This window comes from Heptranchias perlo, chromosome 5 (assembly GCF_035084215.1).
Source record: "Heptranchias perlo isolate sHepPer1 chromosome 5, sHepPer1.hap1, whole genome shotgun sequence".
NCBI lineage: Eukaryota > Metazoa > Chordata > Chondrichthyes > Hexanchiformes > Hexanchidae > Heptranchias > Heptranchias perlo.
In genome coordinates this window covers 72,628,555-72,653,183 of record NC_090329.1, presented here as the reverse complement: position 1 = coordinate 72,653,183, position 24,629 = coordinate 72,628,555, and the positions used below count along the sequence as shown (strand labels likewise).

Below are 24,629 nucleotides of genomic sequence, written 5' to 3'. Positions count from 1 at the left end.
GATTAAAATTGACCCCAGATTTCTCCCTCCTCTCCAGCTCTGTCTCTCTCTGAACTCTATATTCCCCATGTCTTAGCTCCACTCTTATAAGTCATGCATTTCCTCAGCACCAATATTACCACGGCCACTTTGGTGATATTGGTGCTGAGGAAACCAATATTTTTATGTTTACCATTGATACAAATCAAACACAGCTCTTTATTCGACCAAGTCATTTTATCTCTTTCTGCAGTCTCCCTGTGTGTAATGGAATAACCGCCGTTAAATAGGCAAGTGGCTGACCTAGTCCCAAGTTTTTGCCTGCCGCTCTCAGCCAGTCACAAGTAGTGACTCAACAGAGGTCCAGTGACTGCGCCTAGCCTCAGCCCTGACCTTCACCACAGATCAGGAAATCAGCAGAATGGGAAATCATATGTGAACATGTTGCCATAATGCCACCAGATACCTTTTATTTTAAATATATTGGAAATTATTCAGAATTGGGAATATCAAACATTTTTTTACCTTGCATTACTGATACCGAAATCTTGTGCCAGCTGATTCTTTACTTAGCATGCAAGTTATTTGAGACTATAATGGAAACTTTAAAAAATCAGATCAAGGTACATGATCATTGTAGTATGATATTAAGTCTGATTGAGAAAGAAGTAATTGATTGGCCAGGATAGTAAACATTAATGTGATTTAAAATTCCATGAAAAGATCTGCACCGGGATTTCCTGTGAAAGACACTGAATGTGATAATTTATGAATCATATTCATTTATGTTAACAAAAAGAATGTAGACTCCAAAGCAATATAAATATTGCTCCCATTAGTTTTTGGTTACTAACAACATTGTATTCTTAATTGTTGTTGGGCTTTATTCATATTTATTCTAGAAATTTCCAGGTGCTAACTAGACAGAAACATCTGAGTTGTTTTTGTGAAGAACTCACCTAGAGCTTTTTCTTTTGCAAGTTTAGCTGCAAATATAGAAAAGAAAAAAAACTTAAATTGCAGGCATTGCTAAATAGAAGCTGTTCTTTGTTCCTCAGCATATTTGTAAAGTTGATAACCATTCCATTGACAATAATGTGATCTAAAAGTTGTATCGTCAATGCCCATCTTTAGATTCTGGATTGATCTGAAACACTGAAGCAATTCTCCAGTTAAACATAATTATTCCCGAAGGGGTAATATAAACCCTGTATCAGTAAGCATCAAATCTGCTGAGTGAACATAGGAACATGAATAGTTAATTCAGCCTCTCGAGCCTATTCTTGCATTCAGTTCGATCGATAACTCAACTCCATATACCCACCTTTGCGCCTTTTCCTCTCTGGGTAGGAGGCCAGGGTATTACATGAAACATCACTAGGACTTCTGACAAGCAGGTGTGTGAGTGTGTTTGTGTGTGTGTAGTCTAGTAAATGTATCACACATTAGGTTGCAATATTTTGCTAATTTTTAAAAACATGTGCTTATATAAATATTTATACAGTCCTGAGACACAAGGGCCAGTTTGATTCACCTTTGCCCCAGCGAACATCCGTTCCCCGGGTGAAAAGTTCAGGGAAAAAGGGAGCAGAGACCCATTACACTGAGCGAAATGGTGGGGTGGTGAGAGACACAGTTGGGTTTGTGGCTGCAATAGATACAGGCTTATTGATGACATGTAAATGAGGCAGGGAGGGACATTGCTGGCTCTGCTGCTTCACTTTCTTGTTGGTGGGGCCTTGGGGCATCAAGACACAGGGATGCTCCATGAAGCTAGCATTGGGCTTGTGATAGGAACCACCACCTCTCTCCCCCCTCACTCCCCAGGCTGGACGATCCAAGGGGGTCTACCTGTAAGCCGAAGAGTACCCCAAAAAGTAAGTTGAACATGTTTTTAATACTTAGAAACGTAAGAAATAGGAGCAGGAGTAGGCCATACGGCCCCATGAGCCTGCTCCGCCATTCATTAAGATCGTGGCTGATCTTCGACCTCAACTCTACTTTCCCGCCCGATCCCCGTATCCTTTGGTTAAAAAATATACTCCAGCTGATGCCTAACCAGTGATTTGTAAAGGTTTAGCATGACTTCCTTGTCTGTGTATTCAATGCCCCTACTTACAAAGCCAAGTATCCCATACGCTTTCTTAACCCCCTTATCAACTTGCCCTGCCACCTTCAAAGATTTGTGGATTTGCAACCCCAGGTCCCTCTGCTCTGCCACTCCCCTCAAAATAGTGCCATACTTACCAAGTGGATCACCAGCAGCCAGGGCACTGATTTCTGGTTTTGCAGTGCCAGAAAATGTCAGGGGGAGGGTCTATTCCCAGGATGCCCCCAGTATGTGTTAATTGCCAGGACAGGAAATTCTGGTGCATCGGAACCTGAAAAGGTACAGCACACTTTGGATGCGCTGTTCCTGTCCAGCGCTGGGCACAGCGGTACCAGGAAAATCAGTTCTACCATCCTTAAGAGAAGAATGATGACTTGGGGGTTCTCATTTCTCCTCTTGAATGTGCTGAGACATGTTAGGGGTAATTTTAATCCCCCAGGGCGGGTGGCGGAGGAGGCGGGAGGGGGGTTAAAATTTAAAAAACAGGAAACCCCCATGATCCAAACACCGAAGATCCCTATCGCTCCCCAGCTGCTTTCTCACCCAACAGGCAGCCAGTTTGTCAATCTGGCTGGCTGTCGATCGAGAAACCTGTTGAATAAGTTTAAAACAGGTCCTACTGAAAAAATCGTCAAGACCTGCAGGAAACCCTTACGTCCGGATTTCCCGTCTACAAATCCTCTCCTCCGCTCTCTTCTCAGCTCTGAGTTAATATCCAGCCCGCTATGTACAGTTCCACAGGGGCCACCTGCCCTCTGGTACCTCATCTAAGTGACCATTCTTTACATGTGAGTACAGGAAGTATGACAGTTACTCAAACATGGAGGAGGAGGAGCAAACCACAACCAACACTGATCCTGTTACCACCCAGTATTTACGCACAAATAAATGTACGTGGTCATGAACTCAAGAGTCTGCTATTAGACACTCGCTGCATCATGAGGCTCAATTTAGACAATCTGCATGAACATCTTGGAGTGACAATTTATCAACTGTGTGTAATTGTGTTAACCTATATAGACATACACCACAAGTGTCAAGGAAAAAGTTCCAGAGATTTTAAATTCTAGATCATAACAGATAATGGAAGAGCAGTCTTACCGCCTACTTCCACATCTATAATATTGCCCATCTGCCCCTGTCTCAGCCCATCTACTGCTGAAAATCTTATCCTTCGTCACCTCCAGACTCAACTATTCCAATGTTCTCCTGGCCGGCTTCCCTTCCTCCACCTCCACAAAGTTCTGCTGCACATATCCTACCTTGCACTGCGTTCCACTCACCTATCACTCCTGTCCTTGTTTGCTGATCTACAATGGCTCCCGGTCTCTCAACACCTCAAATTTAAAATTCTCATTCTTTAAATCGCTCCATGGCCTCATCCCTCTCTATCTCTGTAACCTTTACCAACCATACAACGCTCTGAGAACTCTGCGTTCCTCTAACTCTGGCCTCTGCTGTATCCCCCAATCCCTTCATCCAACCATTGACGGCTGTGCCGTCAGCCATCTAGGCTCTACGTTCTGAAAATCTCTCCCTAAACCTTCCGCCTCTTTACCACCCTTTGCTCCTTTAAGAACCTCCATAAAACCCACTTCTTTGACCAAACGATTAGTTACCCCAGCTAAATGTTTCTTTCTTTGGTTTAGCCTCCATTTTTGTCTGATTACTATTCTGTGAAACGCATTATACATTAAAGGCACTAAATAAATGTAAGTTGCTGTTGTTCTTGTTGTTACTGATGGACCAATAAACATGACATGTCGATGCGACAACGGCACAAAACCATGCAAAGGGCAATAGTTGGGAAGCATATGCGCGTTTGTTTGCATTCTTCAAAATGAGGGTCGACACAGTGCTGGGGATGGTATTGCAGGGCTACATGCAATGCTGGGCTCCAGCCATTCACTAATGCAATGCAACTTATGAGGGTGTGCTGCACTGTTGGAGGTGCCGTCTTTCAGATGAGACATTAAACCAAGGCTCCATCTGTCTTCTCACGATGTAAACGATCACATGGCACTATTTTGAAGAAGAGCAGAGGAGTTCTGGTGTCCTAGCCAATATTTATCACACAACCAACATCACTAAAACAGATTATCTGATCATTTATCTCATTGCTGTGGGACCTTGGATGTAGCTCCCCATCCCCTTAAATCATGTGGTATTTCTATTTCCCACATTCACTTTCCTAATGAGCTTTTGGAGTAAAACTATCAAATTGCTATTAGTGTTTAATTCAGAGCATTTGCCAAGCACCTTTATCCATGTGAAAAATGGACTGAAACTGATTAAAAATAAATGCCATTGAATATACACCACAACAAGTAAATGAAAGCACCTCCTTCTCTTTTGGGGTGTATTCAAACTTGGGTCACAGAAAGAACATTTCCAAATGTGAATCAGCATCTCACAGTGTCACCAAGTATCCACTCCAACAGGACTCAGAACTGGAACTACTGCACAAAGACCTGATGCAGATGTTCCTCTTACTGTCACCAGCTTTCCCTGTATAATGCAGTAGTACTGTGACAAGGCAAACTGAAAACTCTTTACCTTTTCCAGCAGCAGCAGCAGGTTTTTGTTTCTTTTCTTTTTCTGTAAAAGCAAAAGATTTTAATTTTAACGTAAAACTTTAGAGGGCATCATGAAGGAGGGAATAATAAAGCATCTACAAAATACGGAGAGTAGTAAGCGAGAAAGCATGGCTTTATAAATATTGGCCTGGAAAATGCTCAGGACCACAATTCCAGGGATTCCGCCTGGATCATACCTGCAGCTGAACTTTGCCACTGTCGCAGATAAAATTCCTGGGGCCAGGGGGAGGGTCCAGGAAGAGTTGGGCTTTGGCAACAAGTGCCCCCACTCCCCACCGAAGAGGTTGGAAACACCGGCCAAAGCTTGCCGGGACAGGGTGGGAGTGTGGTGCTGGGTTACCCCCAGAATGGAAAGGATGCTGCCCCCAATGGCCTCTGTGTCAGGTAGTGATAATGAACCTGTATAAAGTACTGGTCTTGGCCTCACTGTGTACAATTCTACAGTACGACATTGGGAACATCCCAGCAGGAAAAGGGTACAGCAAAGGTTGATCACACTGATACTTGAAATGAGCATCTGAGCTACCAGGAGAGGCTATAGAAACTGGGAATGTGAACAGAATAAATAAACTAAACCTAAATAATGGGTCAATATTAACCCCCCCCACAATGGGTGGGAGAGTGTCGGGGGGGGTTAAAAATTAAAAATCGGGGAATGCGACCCCAACCCGCCATGTATGCGCCTGCCGCCATTTTTACGGTGGCGGGTTGTGTGGCGTGTCTGTGTCTGTGGGAGAGGCGAGACACTTCTTTATTGTGTCATGTTCCTCTTGTGGGATGTGGGAATTCAGGGATCCTTCCTGTGTCCCTGATTCCTTCACCTGCGGGAAGTGTGTCCAGCTGCAGCTATTGTTTGACCGCTTGACGGCTCTGGAGCTGCGGATGGACTCACTTTGGGGCATCCGCGATGCTGAGGAAGTCGTGGATAGCACGTTCAGTGAGTTGGTCACACCACAGATAAAAATTACTGAGGGAGATAGTGAATGGGTGACCAACAGACAGAGGAAGAGTAGGAAGGCAGTGCAGGGGTCCCCTGCGGTCATCTTCCTCCAAAACAGGTATACCGTTTTGGATACTGTTGGGGGAGATGGCTCACCAGGGGAAGGTGACAGCGGCCAGGTTCATGGCACCATGGCTGGCTCTGCTGCACAGGAGGGCAGGAAAAAGAGTGGCAGAGCTATAGTGATAGGGGACTCGATTGTAAGGGGAATAGACAGGCGTTTCTGTGGACGCAACCGAGACTCCAGGATGGTATGTTGCCTCCCTGGTGCAAGGGTCAGGGATGTCTCGGAGCGGCTGCAGGACATTCTGGAGGGGGAGGGTGAACAGCCAGTTGTCATGGTGCATATAGGTACCAACGATATAGGTAAAAAACGGGATGAGGTCCTACAAGCTGAATTTAGGGAGTTAGGAGTTAAACTAAAAAGTAGGACCTCAAAGGTAGTAATCTCAGGATTGCTAACAGTGCCATGGGCTAGTCAGAGTAGGAATGACAGGATAGCTAGGATGAATACGTGGCTTGAGAGATGGTGCAAGAGGGAGGGATTCAAATTCCTGGGCCATTGGAACCGGTTCTGGGGGAGGTGGGACCAGTACAAATTGGACGGTCTGCATCTGGGCAGGACTGGAACCAATGTCCTAGGGGGAGTGTTTGCCAGTGCTGTTGGGGAGGGTTTAAACTAATGTGGCAGGGGGATGGGAACCGATGCAGGAAGTCAGTGGGAAGTGAAGTGGTGACAGAAACAAAAGGCAGTAAGGGAGAGTGTACAAAACATGACCGGACAAATGGTCTGAGAAAGCAGGGCAAAGACCAAGGGAAGTCTAGATTAAACTGCATTTATTTCAATGCAAGAAGTCTGATGGGCAAGGCAGATGAACTCAGGGCATGGATGGGTACATGGGACTGGGATGTTATAGCTATTACTGAAACATGGCTAAGGGAGGGGCAGGACTGGCAGCTCAATGTTCCAGGGTACAGATGCTATAGGAAAGATAGAGCAGGAGGTAAGAGAGGAGGGGGAGTTCCGTGCTTGATTAGGGAGAACATCACGGCAGTAGTGAGAGGGGATATATCCGAGGGTTCGCCCACTGAGTCTATATGCGTAGAACTGAAAAATAAGAAGGGAGAGATCACTTTGATAGGATTGTACTACAGACCCCCAAATAGTCAACGGGAAATTGAGGAGCAAATATGTAAGGAGATTACAGACAGCTGCAAGAAAAATAGGGTGGTAATAGTAGGGGACTTTAACTTTCCCAACATTGACTGGGACAGCCATAGCATTAGGGGCTTGGATGGAGAGAAATTTGTTGAGTGTATTCAGGAGGAATTTCTCGTTCAGTATGTGGATGGCCCGACTAGAGAGGGGGCAAAACTTGACCTCCTCTTGGGAAATAAGGAAGGGCAGGTGACAGAAGTGTTAGTGAGGGATCACTTTGGGACCAGTGATCATTATTCCATTAGTTTTAAGATAGCTATGGAGAATGATAGGTCTGGCCCAAAAGTTAAAATTCTAAATTGGGGAAAGGCCAATTTTGATGGTATTAGACAGGAACTTTCAGAAGTTGATTGGGAGAGTCTGTTGGCAGGCAAATGGACGTCTGGTAAGTGGGAGGCTTTCAAAAGTGTGTTAACCAGGGTTCAGGGTAAGCACATTCCTTATAAAGTGAAGGGCAAGGCTGGTAGAAGTAGGGAACCTTGGATGACTCGGGAGATTGAGGCTCTAGTCAAAAAGAAGAAGGAGGCATATGACATGCATAGGCAGCTGGGATCAAGTGGATCCCTTGAAGAGTATAGAGATTGCCGGAGTAGAGTTAAGAGAGAAATCAGGAGGGCAAAAAGGGGACATGAGATTGCTTTGGCAGATAAGGCAAAGGAGAATCCAAAGAGCTTCTACAAATACATAAAGGGCAAAAGAGTAACTAGGGAGAGAGTAGGGCCTCTTATGGATCAACAAGGTCATCTATGTGCGGAACCACAAGAGATGGGTGAGATCCTAAATGAATATGTCACATCAGTATTTACGGTTGAGAAAGGCATGGATGTTAGGGAACTTGGGGAAATAAATAGTGATGTCTTGAGGAGTGTACATATTACAGAGAGGGAGGTGCTGGAAGTCTTAACGCGCATCAAGGTAGATAAATCTCCGGGACCTGATGAAATGTATCCCAGGACGTTATGGGAGGTTAGGGAGGAAATTGCGGGTCCCCTAGCAGAGATATTTGAATCATCGACAGCTACAGGTGAGGTGCCTGAAGATTGGAGGGTAGCAAATGTTGTACCTTTGTTTAAGAAGGGCGGCAGGGAAAAGCCTGGGAACTACAGACCGGTGAGACTGACATCTGTAGTGGGTAAGTTGTTAGAGGGTATTCTGAGAGACAGGATCTACAGGCATTTGGAGAGGCAGGGACTGATTAGGAACAGTCAGCATGGTTTTGTGAGAGGAAAATCATGTCTCACAAATTTGATTGAGTTTTTTGAAGGGGTAACCAAGAAGATAGATGAGGGCTGTGCAGTAGACGTGGTCTACATGGACTTTAGCAAAGCCTTTGACAAGGTACCGCATGGTAGGTTGTTACATAAGGTTAAATCTCACGGGATCCAAGGTGAGGTAGCCAATTGGATACAAAATTGGATTGACGACAGAAGACAGAGGGTGGTTGTAGAGGGTTGTTTTTCAAACTGGAGGCCTGTGACCAGCGGTGTGCCTCAGGGATCGGTGCTGGTTCCGCTGTTGTTTGTTATTTATATTAATGATTTGGATGAGAATTTAGGAGGCATGGTTAGTAAGTTTGCAGATGACACCAAGATTGGTGGCATTGTGGACAGTGAAGAAGGTTATCTAGGATTGCAACGGGATCTTGATAAATTGGGCCAGTGGGCCGATGAATGGCAGATGGAGTTTAATTTAGACAAATGTGAGGTGATGCATTTTGGTAGATCGAATCGGGCCAGGACCTACTCCGTTAATGGTAGGGCGTTGGGGAGAGTTATAGAACAAAGAGATCTAGGAGTACAGGTTCATAGCTCCTTGAAAGTGGAGTCACAGGTGGATAGGGTGGTGAAGAAGGCATTCGGCATGCTTGGTTTCATTGGTCAGAACATTGAATACAGGAGTTGGGATGTCTTGTTGAAGTTGTAAAAGACATTAGTAAGGCCACACTTGGAATACTGTGTACAGTTCTGGCCACCCTATTATAGAAAGGATATTATTAAACTAGAAAGAGTGCAGAAAAGATTTACTAGGATGCTACCGGGACTTAATGGTTTGACTTATAGGGAGAGGTTGGATAGACTGAGACTTTTTTCCCTGGAGAGTAGGAGGTTTAGGGGTGATCTTATAGAAGTCTATAAAATAATGAGGGGCATAGATAAGGTAGATAATCAAAATCTTTTCCCAAAGGTAGGGGAGTCTATAACGAGGGGGCATAGATTTAAGGTGAGAGGGGAGAGATACAAAAGGGTCCAGAGGGGCAATTTTTTCACTCAAAGGGTGGTGAGTGTCTGGAACGAGCTGCCAGAGGCAGTAGTAGAGGTGGGTACAATTTTGTCTTTTAAAAAGCATTTGGACAGTTACATGGGTAAGATGGGTATAGAGGGATATGGGCCAAGTGCAGGGAATTGGGACTAGTTTAGTGGTATAAACTGGGCGACATGGACATGTTGGGCCGAAGGGCCTGTTTCCATGTTGTAAACTTCTATGATTCTATGATTTAAATCAGGCTCCCACAGTGCAGCTGGGAGCCTGATTTAAATTGAATGCTGGCCTGTTGGGTTTCCCAGGGCTCAGGAGATCCGGCAGCAAAATGGAGACGGGAGCTACCGGATCAAGCAGGTAAATGCTTTTTATAACGCTGCTTGTGAGCCAGAAAGAGCGGGAGTCCTCCCCCTGGCCCCCCAAGGAAACCCGCTGCTGATTGCGGCCTCTCCTCACTGCCAAGATCGGCCGCTCCCCCCGCAACCCTACAACCCTTGATCTTTGCCTCCCTCCCCCCACAACTGCCATGCTCCGACCCCCACCCACCATGCTGCGATCTTTGCAGATTGTCGAGGACCGTCACCAAGGATCCCCGGCTGCGGCCTTCTACCGTTGTCTTTCCCGCCTGGAGGCCGGCCAGCCTGTTAATCTGGCCAGCTACCAGGTGGGAAACGGAATAAAAAATGATTTCTTAGTTTCCTCCCCCCTGCAACCGCACTCCCCCGCTCCCGCCCCTCCTCCCCGCAAATATCACGGCCAATTATGTTTGCCAAGATTACAAATTGTGCAAGGGACTCAAGCTTAGAAGAAGGTGAACAGATGGTTTTGATTTAATGAGGGTGATGAATGTATGAAACTGACTGCCCAAGTAAGCTGTGCAGACAGATGGAATGAACAAATTCAACAGGGAACTGGATCGATATTGGGCAGAGAAAGCAATTGAGAAGTGTGAGAAATGGAGAAGCGTATGGGATTTTTTGAACTTTGGGTCTAGCCAGATGGTCCACACTTTAATGTTCCTGTGTTTTGTGTCTTGCATTTTCTGTTTTCCTTTCCATTACTTTTTTATCTTTGTTTTACTTTCTCACTTTTAAGGGCCAATTCAATACTCATAGGGAGCACATGGTAGAAAACCTTTGTAAGAAGCAGCTGACCAGACCGCATGAAAGAATGACTGACATCACTGAACCCAAGTAGATATCTGTGGCAGACCTGAATTCTTAACAGCGAGCAAAGGGCAGAGCTGAGTTGCTCAATTTTTCTTTTATTTAAAACTTTAATAGAAGTATGTCCTTCAGCATCCATTCTAACCAAGCTGTTCAGGTGTTCCAAGCATATTATGAAGTGACCACCTATTTAATATAGAAGTCAGGGGATTAATAGCCCATACATGACAATTTTAAAAATTTGCAAAAACTGATTAACAGGTTCAAAAACATCATTGCACATTGCAATACTTAAAAAAAATAAGTAGTGGACAAAAATCTGGTTGCCAGATAGGGAACTAAATTTGATGCTCTCAGATGTACTTGATTGATTGCTTCCAGTCTGGCTATGATACTCTTATTGATTATTAATATCACTCTTCATATATCCCAGTAGGTGTTCACTGTGCTTATAGAGGTAATGTGGCCTCTTTCCTTGGTTCCATCATGGTAACAAAGGGATCTCAACCATGCGAGTGTAAACAAGCTGAAAATAGCTAAGTTACAGAACATAACTGAACAGTGCAGCCCCGATTTTAACTCGGTGCATGAATCAGGTCGGTGAGGCCGAGGCGAGCGCCAAACCCCTCTGACCGCAGCAGCGTGAGGCCTGAGCCTCGTCTACATGCCCCCGGTCAGTTGCCCACCTGAAACTGTCAGGAAGCGACAGCTGGCTAGTGGGCAGGACTGAAGGAACCATCCCCAGCACTCAGATATGTCACCAAGAGGGAATTTCGGGAGGTTCCTGGCCCCAAAGGAAAGTTAAATCAAAAAGTTTTTAAAAACTTACCTGTTTGGGCCTGTTCCCGTTGTCTTCTCCAGTGGGAAGCCCACAATGGCTTTCCCGCTCAGGCCACCAGTTAAAATAACAGTCGGAGCCCAGTGATTCCATGGGACCCAAATCTGCATATTTAATGTATGTCACGGCTAGTTTCAGGCCAATATCGTTGCCGCCTGCTCAGAAGAGCAGGTTAAAATAGAAGACAATGGGAATGGAGTGTAATGTCAAACGGTAAGTCCTCTGGCCGATTTTAACTGCCCACCCACCCAGTTTCCACCAGGCAAACAGGGTTAAAGTCGGCCTTTGTAACTCACACATAAACAAGTCAATGGCCCGCCTGACAATACTCCTTACAGAAATATACTATACAAATACTCCTTACAGAGGTATACTGTTCCGGCACATCTTATACTTCAACTGATCAAACCTACAGACTCTTTACCTTTTTCAGCAGCAGCAGGTTTCTGCTTCTTTACTTCATCTGTAAAATGAAAATGGCAGGTTAGTTTCTGTCACTTTTGACGTGCATCAGTACAACCTGTACAAAGTATAGCCTTAATAAGAACAGTAAAGACAAATCGCTGCTAACTAAATGATCTATGTAGTTTATAGGCACACAATATTGAAGCATTCATCACACTGCGCTGCAGCATCTAACACAAGCACTGCCATTATTTTAAATAAATACGTTTCTGCAATTTCTGCTGGAGTCATTCCGACTTCCCGCTGTAATTTAGGCAAAAATGCCGTTAATGAGTGTTTAAGTCGTTTCCCTGAGATTTCTGCTAATCCTCCATCAAAGTTACGGAGGGAGATTGGGGAACTCCTGCGGAAATTCTATCCTACAGTCTTTAACAAAAACCGATAGTTTCAGTTTTTGACCGTATATCTAGTCAAGTTTTCTAAGAGTTGCTTTTTTGAAAAACAAAATCCTCCAATTTTTGTCTTTTCTAGTCCGGAAGTTGTGGACTCATGTTATTGTACAGTTCTGCAGGCACTGGCTCCCCTCCAGTATTTTATCTGAATAGCCATTCTTCATGAGTGAATCTAGATGGTAACAGTCGACAAGCTGTTTGACAACGGATGGCATCACATTGGAGCACAATCCTGTCCTCACCCAATAGCTAAATGTGGACTTTCCAACGAGAAAATCAAGAGCAGGAATCTTGGTACATCGGCCCATTATTTCTGGGGCACTGAAACCAAAGGCAATTTTTCACTTTTAGCATTCCTGGCACAAAGCTTTGTGAACTAACGAGAGTCTGGGCCCCTTTGCACTTGTTGCCCCAATGGGTGTCTTGGGTGTACTGAAGGCCTCAGGTCTCCATGCCTTAACGAATAAAAAAAATGCCTGGTAACTCGGGAACAGGTAAGCTGATGTGTTTCAGCCATTGTATTACAAATGAAATTGATAAGAAACCATTTTGATAAACAATATTGTACAGAGAATAAAAATGCTTTGGAGTGTGATACAAGTCTGTAACTCTCTTGAGGAGTTTGAATAGAATCATAAACAGTAAGGAAAAAATGTGAATGATTTATGGAATATTCCCAGTGCCAAGAGTGTACTGAAGCCTGAAGCACATTCCTAAATATTAGAATCATAGAATGGTTACAGCACAGAAGGAGGCCACTCGGCCCAGTGAGCCCATGTCGGCTCTTTGCAAGAGCAACCCAATTAGTCCCATCCCCCCACTCTTTCCCCGTAGCCCTGCACATTTTTTCCCTTCATGTATTTATCTAATTCCCTTTCGAAAGCCACGATTGAATCTGCTCCCATCACCCGCGGCACCCCCCCCCCACCCCACCCCCACAGTCGGCGCATTCCAGATCCTATCCACTCGCTGCGTAAAAAAGTTTATCCTCATGTCGCCTTTGGTTCTTTTGCCAATCACCTTAAATCTCTGTCCTCTGGTTCTCGACACTTCCACCAATGGGAACAGTTTCTCTTTATTTATTTTCTCTAAACCCTTCATGATTTTGAATACTTCAATCAAATCTCCTCTTAACCTTCTTTGCTCTAAGGAGAACAACCCCAGTTTCTTCAGTCTCTCCACATAACTTATGTCCCTCATCTCTGGAACCATTCTAGTAAATCATTTCTGCACCCTCTCTAAGGCCTTCACATCCTTCATAAAGTGCAGTGCCCAGAATTGGACACAATACTGTAGTTGTGGCTGAACCAGTGTTTTACAAGGGTTCAACATAACTTCCTTGCTTTTATACTCTTGGGCTGTTTCCCGGGGACGCACACTGAGACAGACATCAACTGCTGCTAGAAGACCATTAACTCGGTGAAAGACGCCCTTTGGTCTGCCCGAAACCTGCCAGTGCACGGAGCTGTCCTCGACCGAGTGTTGCAGACTGGCACATTCCAAGGTCCAAGACTACGTGCTCAGGGATGCACTGAAGCTAGGTGCGGCCGCCGCAAAGGCTCTGTGGGGAAAGGCAACCATTTAGAGCCTTCCCGCCATTGTATACCGAGGGGCTGCAATCAGGGAAAACCCCCCCTGGGCAGAATGTAAAATTCAAATTGCTGTAATGTACCTGTAATGAATCTGTAATGTACCTGTAGTGAATCTGTAATCAATAATCTGTATTGAGTATAATGCAATGAGACACCCCAGAGTGTCATGAACTGTAATTATGTACAATGTGTTCATTGAACTGTACTTGATGTAACCTGCAAATTGTATAATCTGTATTGCGTACATTTGGAATGTGATATGACAACTGTATTGTATGTTTTTGCTACAAATTTTATGAATAAAGTATATTTTTTGAAAAAAATACTCTATGCCTCTATTTACAAAGCCCAGAATCCCGTATGCTTTTTTAACCGCTTTCTCAACCTGTCTTGCCACCTTCAAACATTTATGCACATATACCCCCAGGTCTCTCTGCTCCTGCACCCCTTTTAGAATTGTACTCTTTAGTTTGTATTGCCTCTCCTCATTCTTCCTGCCAAAATGTATCACTTTGCACTTCTCTGCGTTAAATTTCATCTGCCGCGTGTCCGCCCATTCCACCAGCCTGTCCATGTCCTCTTGAAGCCTATTACTATTTCCTACACTTCCAAGTTTTGTGTCATCTGCAAATTTTGAAATTGTGCCCTGTACACCCAAGTCCAAGTCATTAATATATATCAAAAAAACAGTGGTCCCAGTACCAACCCCTGGGGATCACCACTGTATACCTTCCTCCAGTCCGAAAAACAACCATTCACCACTAGTCTCTGTTTCCTGTCACTTAGCCATCTCGTATCCATGCTGCCACTGCCCCTTTTATTCCACGGGCTTCAATTTTGCTGACAAGCCTATTATGTGGCACTTTATCAAACGCCTTTTGAAAGTCCATATACACATCAACCACATCAACCCTCTCTGTTACCTCATCAAAAAACTCAACCAAGCTGGTTAAACACGATTTGCCTTCAACAAATCCATGCTGGTTTTCCTTTATTAATTCACGCTTGTCCAATTGACTATTAATTTTGTCCTGGATTATCGTTTCTAAAAGCTTCCCCACCATCGAGGTTAAACTGACTGGCCTGTAGTTGCCGGGTTTATCCTTACACCCTTTTTTAAACAAGGGTGTAACATTCGCAATTCTCCAGTCCTCTGGCATCACCCCCATATCTAAGGATAATTGGAAGATTATGACCAGCACCTCTGCAATTTCTATCCTTACTTCCCTCAACAGCCTAGGATGCATCCCATCCAGACCGGGTGGCTTATCTACTTTAAGTACAGCTAGCCTTTCCAGTAACTCCTCTTTATCAATTTTTTGCCCATCCAGTATCTCAACTACCTCCTCTTTTACTGTGACTTTGGCAGCATCTTCTTCCTTGGTAAAGACAGATACAAAGTACTCATTTAGTACCTCCGCCATGCCCTCTGCCTCCATGCGTCGATCTCCTTTTTGGTCCATAAGCGGCCCCGCCCCTCCTCTTACTACCCATTTACTATTTATATACCTATAGAAAACTTTTGGATTCCCTTTTATGCTGGCTGCCAATCTATTCTCATACTCTCTCTTTGCCCCTCTTATTTACTTTTTTACTTCTCCTATATTCAGCCTGGTTCTCACTTGTATTATCAACCTGACATCATACGCCCCCTTTTTGTGCTTCATCTTACTCTTTATCTCGTTCGTCATCCAGGGAGCTCTGGCTTTGGTTGCTCTACCTTTCCCCCTGGTGGGAATTTACCTAGACCGAACCATCTCATCTTTAAAGGCCACCCATTGTTCCATTACAGTTTTGCCTGCCAATCTTTGATTCCAATTTACCCGGGTCAGATCCATTCTCAACCACTGAAATTGGCCATCCTCCAATTAAGTATTTTTACTCTAGACTGGTCCTTGTCCTTTTCCGTAACTAATCTAAACCTTACGATACTATGATCACTGTTCCCTGAATGTTTCCCCACTGACACTTGCTCCACTTGACCCACTTCATTCCCCAGAACTAGATTCAGCAATGTCTCCTTCCTCATTGGGCCGGAAACATACTGATCCACAAAAAGCAGGACAAATGCAATCCGGCCAATTACTGCCCCATCAGTATACTCTCAATCATTAGCAAAGTGATGGAAGGTGTCGTCGACAGTGCTATCAAGCGGCACTTACTCATCAATAACTTGCTCACCGATACTCAGTTTGGGTTTCACCAGGTTACAGCCTTGGTCCAAACATGGACAAAAGAGCTGACTACCAGAGGTGAGGTGAGAGTGACTGCCCTTGATATCAAGGCAGCATTTGACCAAGTGTGGCATCAAGGAGCCCTAGTAAAATTGACGTCAATGGGAATCAGGGGGAAAACTCTCCAGTGGCTGGAGTCATAACTAGCACAAAGGAAGATGGTAGTGGTTGTTGGAGGCCAATCATCTCAGCCCCAGGACATCGCTGCAGGAGTTCCTCAGGGCAGTGTCCTAGGCCCAACCATCTTCAGCTGGTTCATCATTGTATTTATGTAGCTGGTCCAGTTTAGTTTCTGGTCAATGGTGACCCCCAGGATGTTGATGGTGGGGGATTCAGCATTTCAGTACCATTCGCAACCACTCAGACAATGAAGCAGTCCGTGCCCGCATGCAGCAAAACCTGGACAACATCCAGGCTTCAGCTGATAAGTGGCAAGTAACATTCACGCCAGGCAAGTGAAAGGCAATGATCATCTCCAACAAGAGAGTCTAACCACCTCCCCTTGACAATCAACGGCATTGCCATCGCCAAATCCCCCACCATCTGCATCCTAGAGGTCACCATTCATCAAAAACTAAACTGGACCAGCCACATAAATACTGTGGCTACAACAGCAGGTCAGAGGCTGGTATTCTTTAGCAAATGACTCACCTCCTGTCTCCCCAAAGCCTTTCCATCATCTATAAGGCAGAAGTCAGGAGTGTGATGGAATACTCTCCATTTGCCTGCATGAGTACAGCTCCAATAACACTCAAGAAGCTCGACACCATCCAGGACAAAACAGCCCGCTTGATTGGCACCCCATCCACCATCCTAAACATTCACTCCCTTCACCACCGGCGCACAGTGGCTGCAGTGTGTACCATCTACAAGACGCACTGCAGCAACTCGCCAAGGCTTCTTCGACAGCATCTCCCAAACCCACGACCTCTACCACCTAGAAGGACAAGGGCAGCAGGCGCATGGGAACACCACCACCTGCACGTTCCCCTCCAAGTCACACACCGTCCTGACTTGGAAATATATCGCCGTTCCTTCATTGTCGCTGGGTTAAAATCCTGGAACTCCCTACCTAACAGCACTGTGGGAGAACCTTTATCACACGGACTGCAGCAGTTCAAGAAGGCGGCTCACCACCACCTTCTCAAGGGCAATTAGGGATGGTTAATAAATGCTAGCCTTGAAACATCCCATGAATGAATAAAAAGAAAAGAAAGTTCTCCTGAACACACTTCAGAAATTCCTCCCCCTCTATTCCCTTTATACTATTACTATCCCAGTCTATGATAGAATAGTTGAAGTCTCCCATTATCACTACTCTATAATTCTTACACCTCTCTGTAATTTCCCTGCAAGTTTGCTCCTCTATGTCATTCCCACTCGTTGGTGTTCTATAGAATATACCCAGTAGTGTAATTGTTTCTTAACTCTAACCAAACAGATTCTGTCTTTGATCCCTCAAGGACATCCTCTCATTCCAGCAGTACAATATTCTCCTTAATCAATACTGTCACCCTCCTCCTTTTTTTCCTTCCTTCTCTTTCCTGAACACCTTGTATCCAGGAATATTTAGTACCCAATCCCATCCTTTTTTGAGCCAGGTCTCCGTTATCGCCACTACATCATATTCCAATGTGGTTATTTACGCCTGTAGCTTACCAATCTTATTAACCAAGCTTTATGCGTTTACACACATGCACTCTAAACCTATCTCAGTTCTTCTCGTATTCTCTCTTAGTTTGATCCCATTTAATACTGTATTATTTCTTACTCTGGTGCTATCTGTCTCTCCCAATCTTTGTGCATCTTGTTTCTCCTTTCTAATGCTACATCCTGGAGCCCATCCCCCTGCCAAATTAGTTTAAACCCTCCCCATAGCACTAGTGAACCTCCCCAAGTGGACATTGGTCCCAGCCTTGTTGAGGTGCAACCTACCCGTCTTGAACAGGTCCCTCCCGACCCAGAACTGGTCCCAATGCCCCAACAATCTGAAGCCCTCCCTCTTGCACCATGTCTCTAGCCACGCATTAACCTGCCTAATCTTCCTATTTCTTTACTCACTAGCGTGGCACTGGGAGTAATCCAGAGATTACTACCTTTGAGGTCCTGCTTTTTAACTTCCTCCCTAGCTCCTGAAACTCTAACTGTTGGACCTCATCCCTTTTCTTTCTTATGTCATTGGTTCCCACATGACCACAGCTTCTGGCTGTTCTCCATTCCCACCGCAGGATGTTCTGCACTCTCTCCGAGATATCCTTTACCCTGGCACCAGTGAGGCAACACATTGGTGGTCATAGGAATGCCTGTCTGTGCCCCTGACTATCAAATCCCCGATGACTTCTGCATTTCTACACTTCGCTGTGCCCCCCTGTGCAGTCCTTTACCTCATGGTGCCATGGTCAGGGCTGCACTCCTTCGAGGTATCGTCACCCTCTCTGGTATTCATTGCTGAACATTGTGGAATTTTTTTTAGGTATTTTTTGCTAACATTTACAAATCATTACTGATGGAGCTTATGGCTTTTGTTAACGTCACTAGTTGCGGCCATTACAGCTTGCAAATTATTTTTACACAGTTCTGTACCATGTGACAGGAATTTTATAATGTTTTGATGCCAAACACCACTCCTTACAGAAGTATACTATACATATACTCCTTACAGGTATACTATACATATATTCTGTACAGAGGTATACTATACATATACTCATTACAGAGATATACCCTACATATACTCCTTACAGTGGTATACTATACATATACTCCTTACAAAGGTATACTATACATATAGTCCTTACAGAGGTACACTATACATATACTCCTTACAGGTATACTATACATAGATTCCTTACAGGTACACCATACATAGATTCCTTACAGAAGTATACTATACAAATACTCCTCACAGAGGTATACTGTTCCTGCACATCTTATACTTCAACTGATCAAACCTACAGACTCTTTACCTTTTTCAGCAGCAGCAGGTATCTGCTTTTTTACTTCATCTGTAAAGTGAAAATGGCAGGTTATTTTTTTTCACTTTTGACGTGCATCAGTACAACCTGTACAAAGTATAGCCTTAATAAGAACAGTAAAGACAAATTGCTGTTAACTAAATGATCTATGTAGTTTATAGGCACACAATATTGAAGCATTCATCACACTGCGCTGCAGCATCTAACGCAAGCACTGCCATTATTTTAAATAAATACGTATCTGCAATTTCTGCTGGAGTCATTCCGGCTTCCCGCTGTAATTTAGGCAAAAATGCCATTAATGAGTGTTTAAGTCGTTTCCCTGAGATTTCTGCTAATCCTCCATCAAAGTTACGGAGGGAGATTGGGGAACTCCTGCGGAAATTCTACCCCACAGTCTTTAACAAAAACCGATAGTTTCAGTTTTTGACCGTATATCTAGTCAAGTTTTCTAAGAGTTGCTTTTTTGAAAAACAAAATCCTCCAATTTTTGTCCTTTCTAGTCCGGAAGTTGTGGACTCATGTTATTGTACAGTTCTGCAGGCACTGGCTCCCCTCCAGTATTTTATCTGAATAGCCATTCTTCATGAGTGAACCTAGATGGTAACTGTCGACAAGCTGTTTGACAACGGATGGCATCACGTTGGAGCACAATCCTGTCCTCACCCAATAGCTAAATGTGGACTTTCCAACGAGAAAATCAAGAGCAGGAATCTTGGTACATCGGCCCATTATTTCTGGGGCACTGAAACCAAAGGCAATTTTTCACTTTTAGCATTCCTGGCACAAAGCTTTGTGAACTAACGAGAGTCTGGGCCCCTTTGCACTTGTTGCCCCAATGGGTGTCTTGGGTGTACTGAAGGCCTCAGGTCTCCATGCCTTAACGAATAAAAAAAATGCCTGGTAACTCGGGAACAGGTAAGCTTTCAGCCATTGTATTACAAATGAAATCGATAAGAAACCATTTTACTGGTAAACAGTACTGTACAGAGAATAAAAATGCCTTGGAGTGTGCTCCAAGTCTGTTACACTCTTCAGGAGTTTGATTGGAATCCTAAACAGTAAGGAAAAAATGTAAATGATTTATAGAATCTTCCCACTGCCAAGAGTGTACTGAAGCCTGAAGCAAATTCCGAAATATTATGGAATTCTTTAGGCATTTTTGCTAACGTTTACAAACCATTACTGATGGAGCTTAAGCTTCTGTTAACCTCATAGTTGCGGCCATTATAGCTTTCAAATTATTTTTACAAAGATCTGGATCATATGACAAGATGAGCAGGCATTTTATAATGTTTTGATGCCAAACTTTACTCCTTACAGAAGTATACTATATGTATATACACCTTACAGATATACTATACATATATTCCTTACAGAGATATACTACACATATACTCCTTACAGGTATACTATACATATACGCCATACATAGATATATTATACATATATTCCTTACAGAGATACACTATGCATATAGTCCTTACAGAGGTATACTATATATATATATACCTTACAGAGGTATACTGTACATATACTTCTTAGAGGTATACTATACATATATTCCTTACAGAGGTATACTGTTCCTGCACATCTTATACTTCAACAGATCTAACCGACAGACTCTTTACCTTTTTCAGCAGCAGCAGGTTTCTGCTTCTTTACTTTCTCTGTAAAATGAAAATGGCAGCTTAGTTTTTTTTTCACTTTTGACGTGCTTCAGTACAACCTGTACAAAGTATAGCCTTAATAAGAACAGCAAAGACAAATTGCTGTTAACTAAATGTTCTTTATAGCTTATAGGCACACAATATTGAAGCATTCATCACACTGCGCTGCAGCATCTAACGCAAGCACTGCCATTATTTTAAATATATACATGTCTGGAATTTCTGGGGGAGTCATTCCGACTTCACGCTGTGACTTAGCCAGTAATGGCGTTAACGAGTGTTTACGTCATTTCTCTGGGATTTCTGCCAATTCTCCATCAAAGTTATGGAGGGAGATCAGGGGACTCCTGAAGAAATTAACAAAAACTGGTAGTTTCAGTTTTTGGCCACACGTCTAGTCAAGTTTTCTAAGAGCTTTTTTAAAAAAGAAATCCTCCAATTTTGTTCCTTACAACAACAACAACAACAACAACAACAACAACGTGCATTTATATAGTGCCTTTAACATAATAAAACGTTACAATAAAATAAAAGGACTAGTGAGAAGGAGGAATTAAAGGAAATCAGTATTAGTAAAAAAATAGTGCTGGAGAAATTAATGGGACTGAAAGCCGATAAATCCCCAGGGCCTGATAATCTGCATCCCAGAGTACTAAAAGAGGTAGTCATGGAAATAGTGGATGCATTGGTTGACATCTTCCAAAATTCTATAGATTATGGAACAGATCCTGCAGATTGGACGGTGGCAAATGTAACCCCACTATTTAAAAAAGGAGGGAGAGAGAAAACAGGGAATTACAGACCGGTTAGCCTAACATCAGTAGTAGGGAAAATGCTAGAGTCTATTATAAAGGATGTGATAACAGGACACTTAGAAAATATCAATGTGATTAAACAAAGTCAACATGGATCTATGAAAGGGAAACCATGTTTGATAAACCCACTGGAGTTTTTTGAGGATGTAACTGGTAGAATAGATAAGGGAGAACCAGTGAATGTGGTGTATTTGGATTTTCAGAAGGCCTTTGATAAGGACCCACATAAGAGGTTAGTGTGCAAAATTAAAGCACATGGGATTGGGGGGAATATACTGGCATGGATTGAAAATTGGTTAACAGACAGGAAACAGAGAAAATGGGTCTTTTTTGGGATGGCAGGCAGCGACTAGTGGGGTACGGCAGGGATCAGTGCTTGGGCCCCAGCTATTCACAATATATATCAATGATTTGGATGAGGGTACCAAATATAATATTTCCAAGTTTGCTGACGACACTAAACTAGGTGGGATTGTGAGTTGTGAGGAAGATGCAAAGAGGCTTCAAGGCGATTTAGACAAGTTGAGTGAGTGGGCAAATACATGGCAGATGCAGTAAAACATGGATAAATGTGAAGTTATCCACTTCGGAAGGAAAAACAGAAAGGCAGAGTATTATTTCAATGGTGATAGATTGGGAAATGTTGATGTACAAAGGGACCTGGGTGACCTTGTACACCAGTCACTGAAAGCAAACATGCAGGTGCAGCAAGCAGTTAGGAAGGCAAATGGTATGTTGGCCTTCATTGCAAGAGGATTTGAGTACAGGAGCAAGGATGTCTTACTGCAGTTATACAGGGCCTTGGTGAGACCACACCTGGAGTATTGTGTGCAGTTTTGGTCTCCTTACCTAAGAAAGGATATATTTGCCATAGAGGGAGTACAGCGAAAGTCCACCAGACTGATTCCTGGGATGGCAGGGCTGTCGTAAGAGGAGAGATTGGGTCGACTCGGCCTGTATTCACTCGAGTTTAGAAGAATGAGAGGGGATCTCATTGAAACATATAAAATTCTGACAGGGCTAGACAGACTGTGGGGTCCAGAACGAGGGTTCACAGTCTCAGGATACGGGGTAGGACATTTAGGACTGAGATGAGGAGACATTTCTTCACTCAGAGGGTGGTGATCCTGTGGAATTCTCTGCCACAGAAGGCTATGGAGGCCAAGTCACTGAATATATTTAAGAAGGAGCTAGATAGATTTCTAGACACAAAAGGCATCAAGGGGTATGGGGAGAGCGGGAATATGGTATTGAGATAGAGGATCAGCCATGATCACATTGAATGGCAGAGCAGGTTCGCAGGGTCGAATGGCCTACTCCTGCTCCTATTTTCTATGTCCCAAGACACTTCACAGGAATGATTATCAAACAAAATTTGACACGACCCACATAAGGAAATATTAGGACAGGATGGAGGTAGCTTTTAAGGAGCATCTTTAAGGAGGAGAGAGAGTTAGAGAGGCGGAGAGGTTTAAGGAGGGAATTCCAGAGCTTAGGGCCTCGGCAGCTGAAGGCTTGGCCGCCACTGGTGGAGCGATTAAAATTAGGAAGGCGCAAGAGGCAAGAATTGGAGGATTGCAGAGATCTCGGAGAGTTGTAGGACTGAAGGAGGTTACAGAGCTAGAGAGGGGTGAGGCCATTGAGGGATTTGAAAACAAGGATGAGAGTTTTAAAATCGAGATGTTCCTGGACTGGGAGCCAATGTAGGTCAGTGCGCACAGGAGTGATGGGTGAATGGGACTTGGTACAAGTTTGGCTACGGGCAGCAGAGTTTCGGATGAGCTCAAATTTATGGAGGGTGGAAGATGGGAGGCTGGCCAGTAGAGCATTGGAGTAGTCAAGTCTATAGGTAACAAAGGCATGGATGGGGGTTTCATTAGCAGATGAGCTGAGGCAGGGGCGGAGACGGGCAATGTTACGAAGGTGGAAGTAGGTGTTCTTGGTGATGGAGTTGATATGGGGTCAGAACCTCATCTCAGGGTCAAAGAGGATGCCAAGGTTGCAAATGGTCTGTTTCAGCCAGGAAGAGGGATGCAGTTGGTTGCTAGGGAACGGAGTTTGTCGCTTGAACCAAAGACAATGGCTTTAGTCTTCCCAATATTTATTTGGAGGAACATTTTCCTCATCCAGGACTGGATGTCGGACAAGCAGTGTAACAAATCAGAGACAGTGGAGGGGTCAAGGGAGGTAGCGATGAGGTGGAGCTGGGTGTCATCAGTGTACATGTGGAACCTGATGTTGTGTTTTCGGATGATGTCACCGAGGGGCAGCATTAAGATGAGAAATAGGAGGGGGCCAAGGATAGATCTTTAGGGGATTCCAGAAGTAATATTATGGGAGTGGAAAGAGAAACCATTGCACGTGATTCTCTGGCTATGACTGGCTAGATAGGGATGGAACCAGGCGAGCGCAGTCCGTCCCAGCTTGACGATGGAGGAGAGGCGTTGGAGGAGGATGGTGTGGCCAACCCTGTCAAAGGCTGCAGACAGGTCGAGAAGGATGAGGAGGGATAGTTTACCACGGTCACAGTCACATAGGATGTCATTTGTGACGCTGATAAGGGTCGTTTCAGTACTATGGCAAGGCTAGAAACTGATTGGAGAGATTTAAACATGGAGTTGCAGGAAAGATGGGCACGAATTTGGGAGGCGACGACACGTTCAAGGACTTTGGAGAAGAAAGGGAGGTTGGAGATGGGGTGGTAGTTTATAAGGACAAAGGGGTCAAGAGTGGATTTTTTGAGGAGGGGGGTGGTGACTGCAGATTTGAAGGGGAGGGGGACAGTACCTGAGGAGAGGGAACCATTAACAATATCAGCTAACATGGGGGCCAGGAAGGGAAGTTGGGCGGTCAGCAGTTTGGTGGGAATATGGTCGAAGGAGCAAGAGATAGGTCTCATCGTCAGGATGAGCTCAGAGATGGCATGAGGGGAGATAGGAGAGAAACTCGAGAAAGATGCAGGGGGGCACTGTAGGAGAAGTTTGGCTTGGTGGGCTAGGGAAAGGGTGGGTGGTGGCATAGGCAGCTGAACGGATGGCCTCAATCTTAGTGATATAGTAGTTCAAGAGCTCCTCGCGCGTTGTTGGAGGTGAGGGTGAAAGAGGCAGGGGATAGGGGTTTAAGAAGATGGTTTGTAGTGAGAAGAGAAGCCGGGGGTTATCTTTGCATTCCAGGATGATCCTGGACTAGTGAGCAGTTTTGGCAGAAGAGGGGACATGATCGTGCTTATGTGGTCCAGCCAGATCTGGCGACGAATGGCTAAACCAGTTGTCCATCATAAACGTTCAAGTTTGCGTTCCTTGGACTCCACTAGTTACA

At 44.3% G+C, this 24,629-nt stretch overlaps 1 protein-coding gene across 50 annotated transcripts in view; it reads right to left on the bottom strand.

Annotated features, from left to right (window-relative positions):
• The window catches only part of trdn (triadin), a 471,335-nt gene that overhangs the window by 218,868 nt on the left and 227,838 nt on the right, over positions 1-24,629 (bottom strand). For 49 of the 50 annotated variants that reach the window (XM_067984607.1, XM_067984633.1, XM_067984632.1 and 46 more), the window contains 5 exons: positions 20,458-20,496; positions 18,818-18,856; positions 11,593-11,631; positions 4,646-4,687; positions 939-965 (listed from right to left, as the gene is read on the bottom strand). In XM_067984607.1, coding sequence (XP_067840708.1) covers positions 939-965; positions 4,646-4,687; positions 11,593-11,631; positions 18,818-18,856; positions 20,458-20,496 — 186 coding nt within the window. The remainder of the gene's footprint in view (positions 1-938; positions 966-4,645; positions 4,688-11,592; positions 11,632-18,817; positions 18,857-20,457; positions 20,497-24,629) is intronic. The other variant, XM_067984611.1, reaches the window with a different exon arrangement.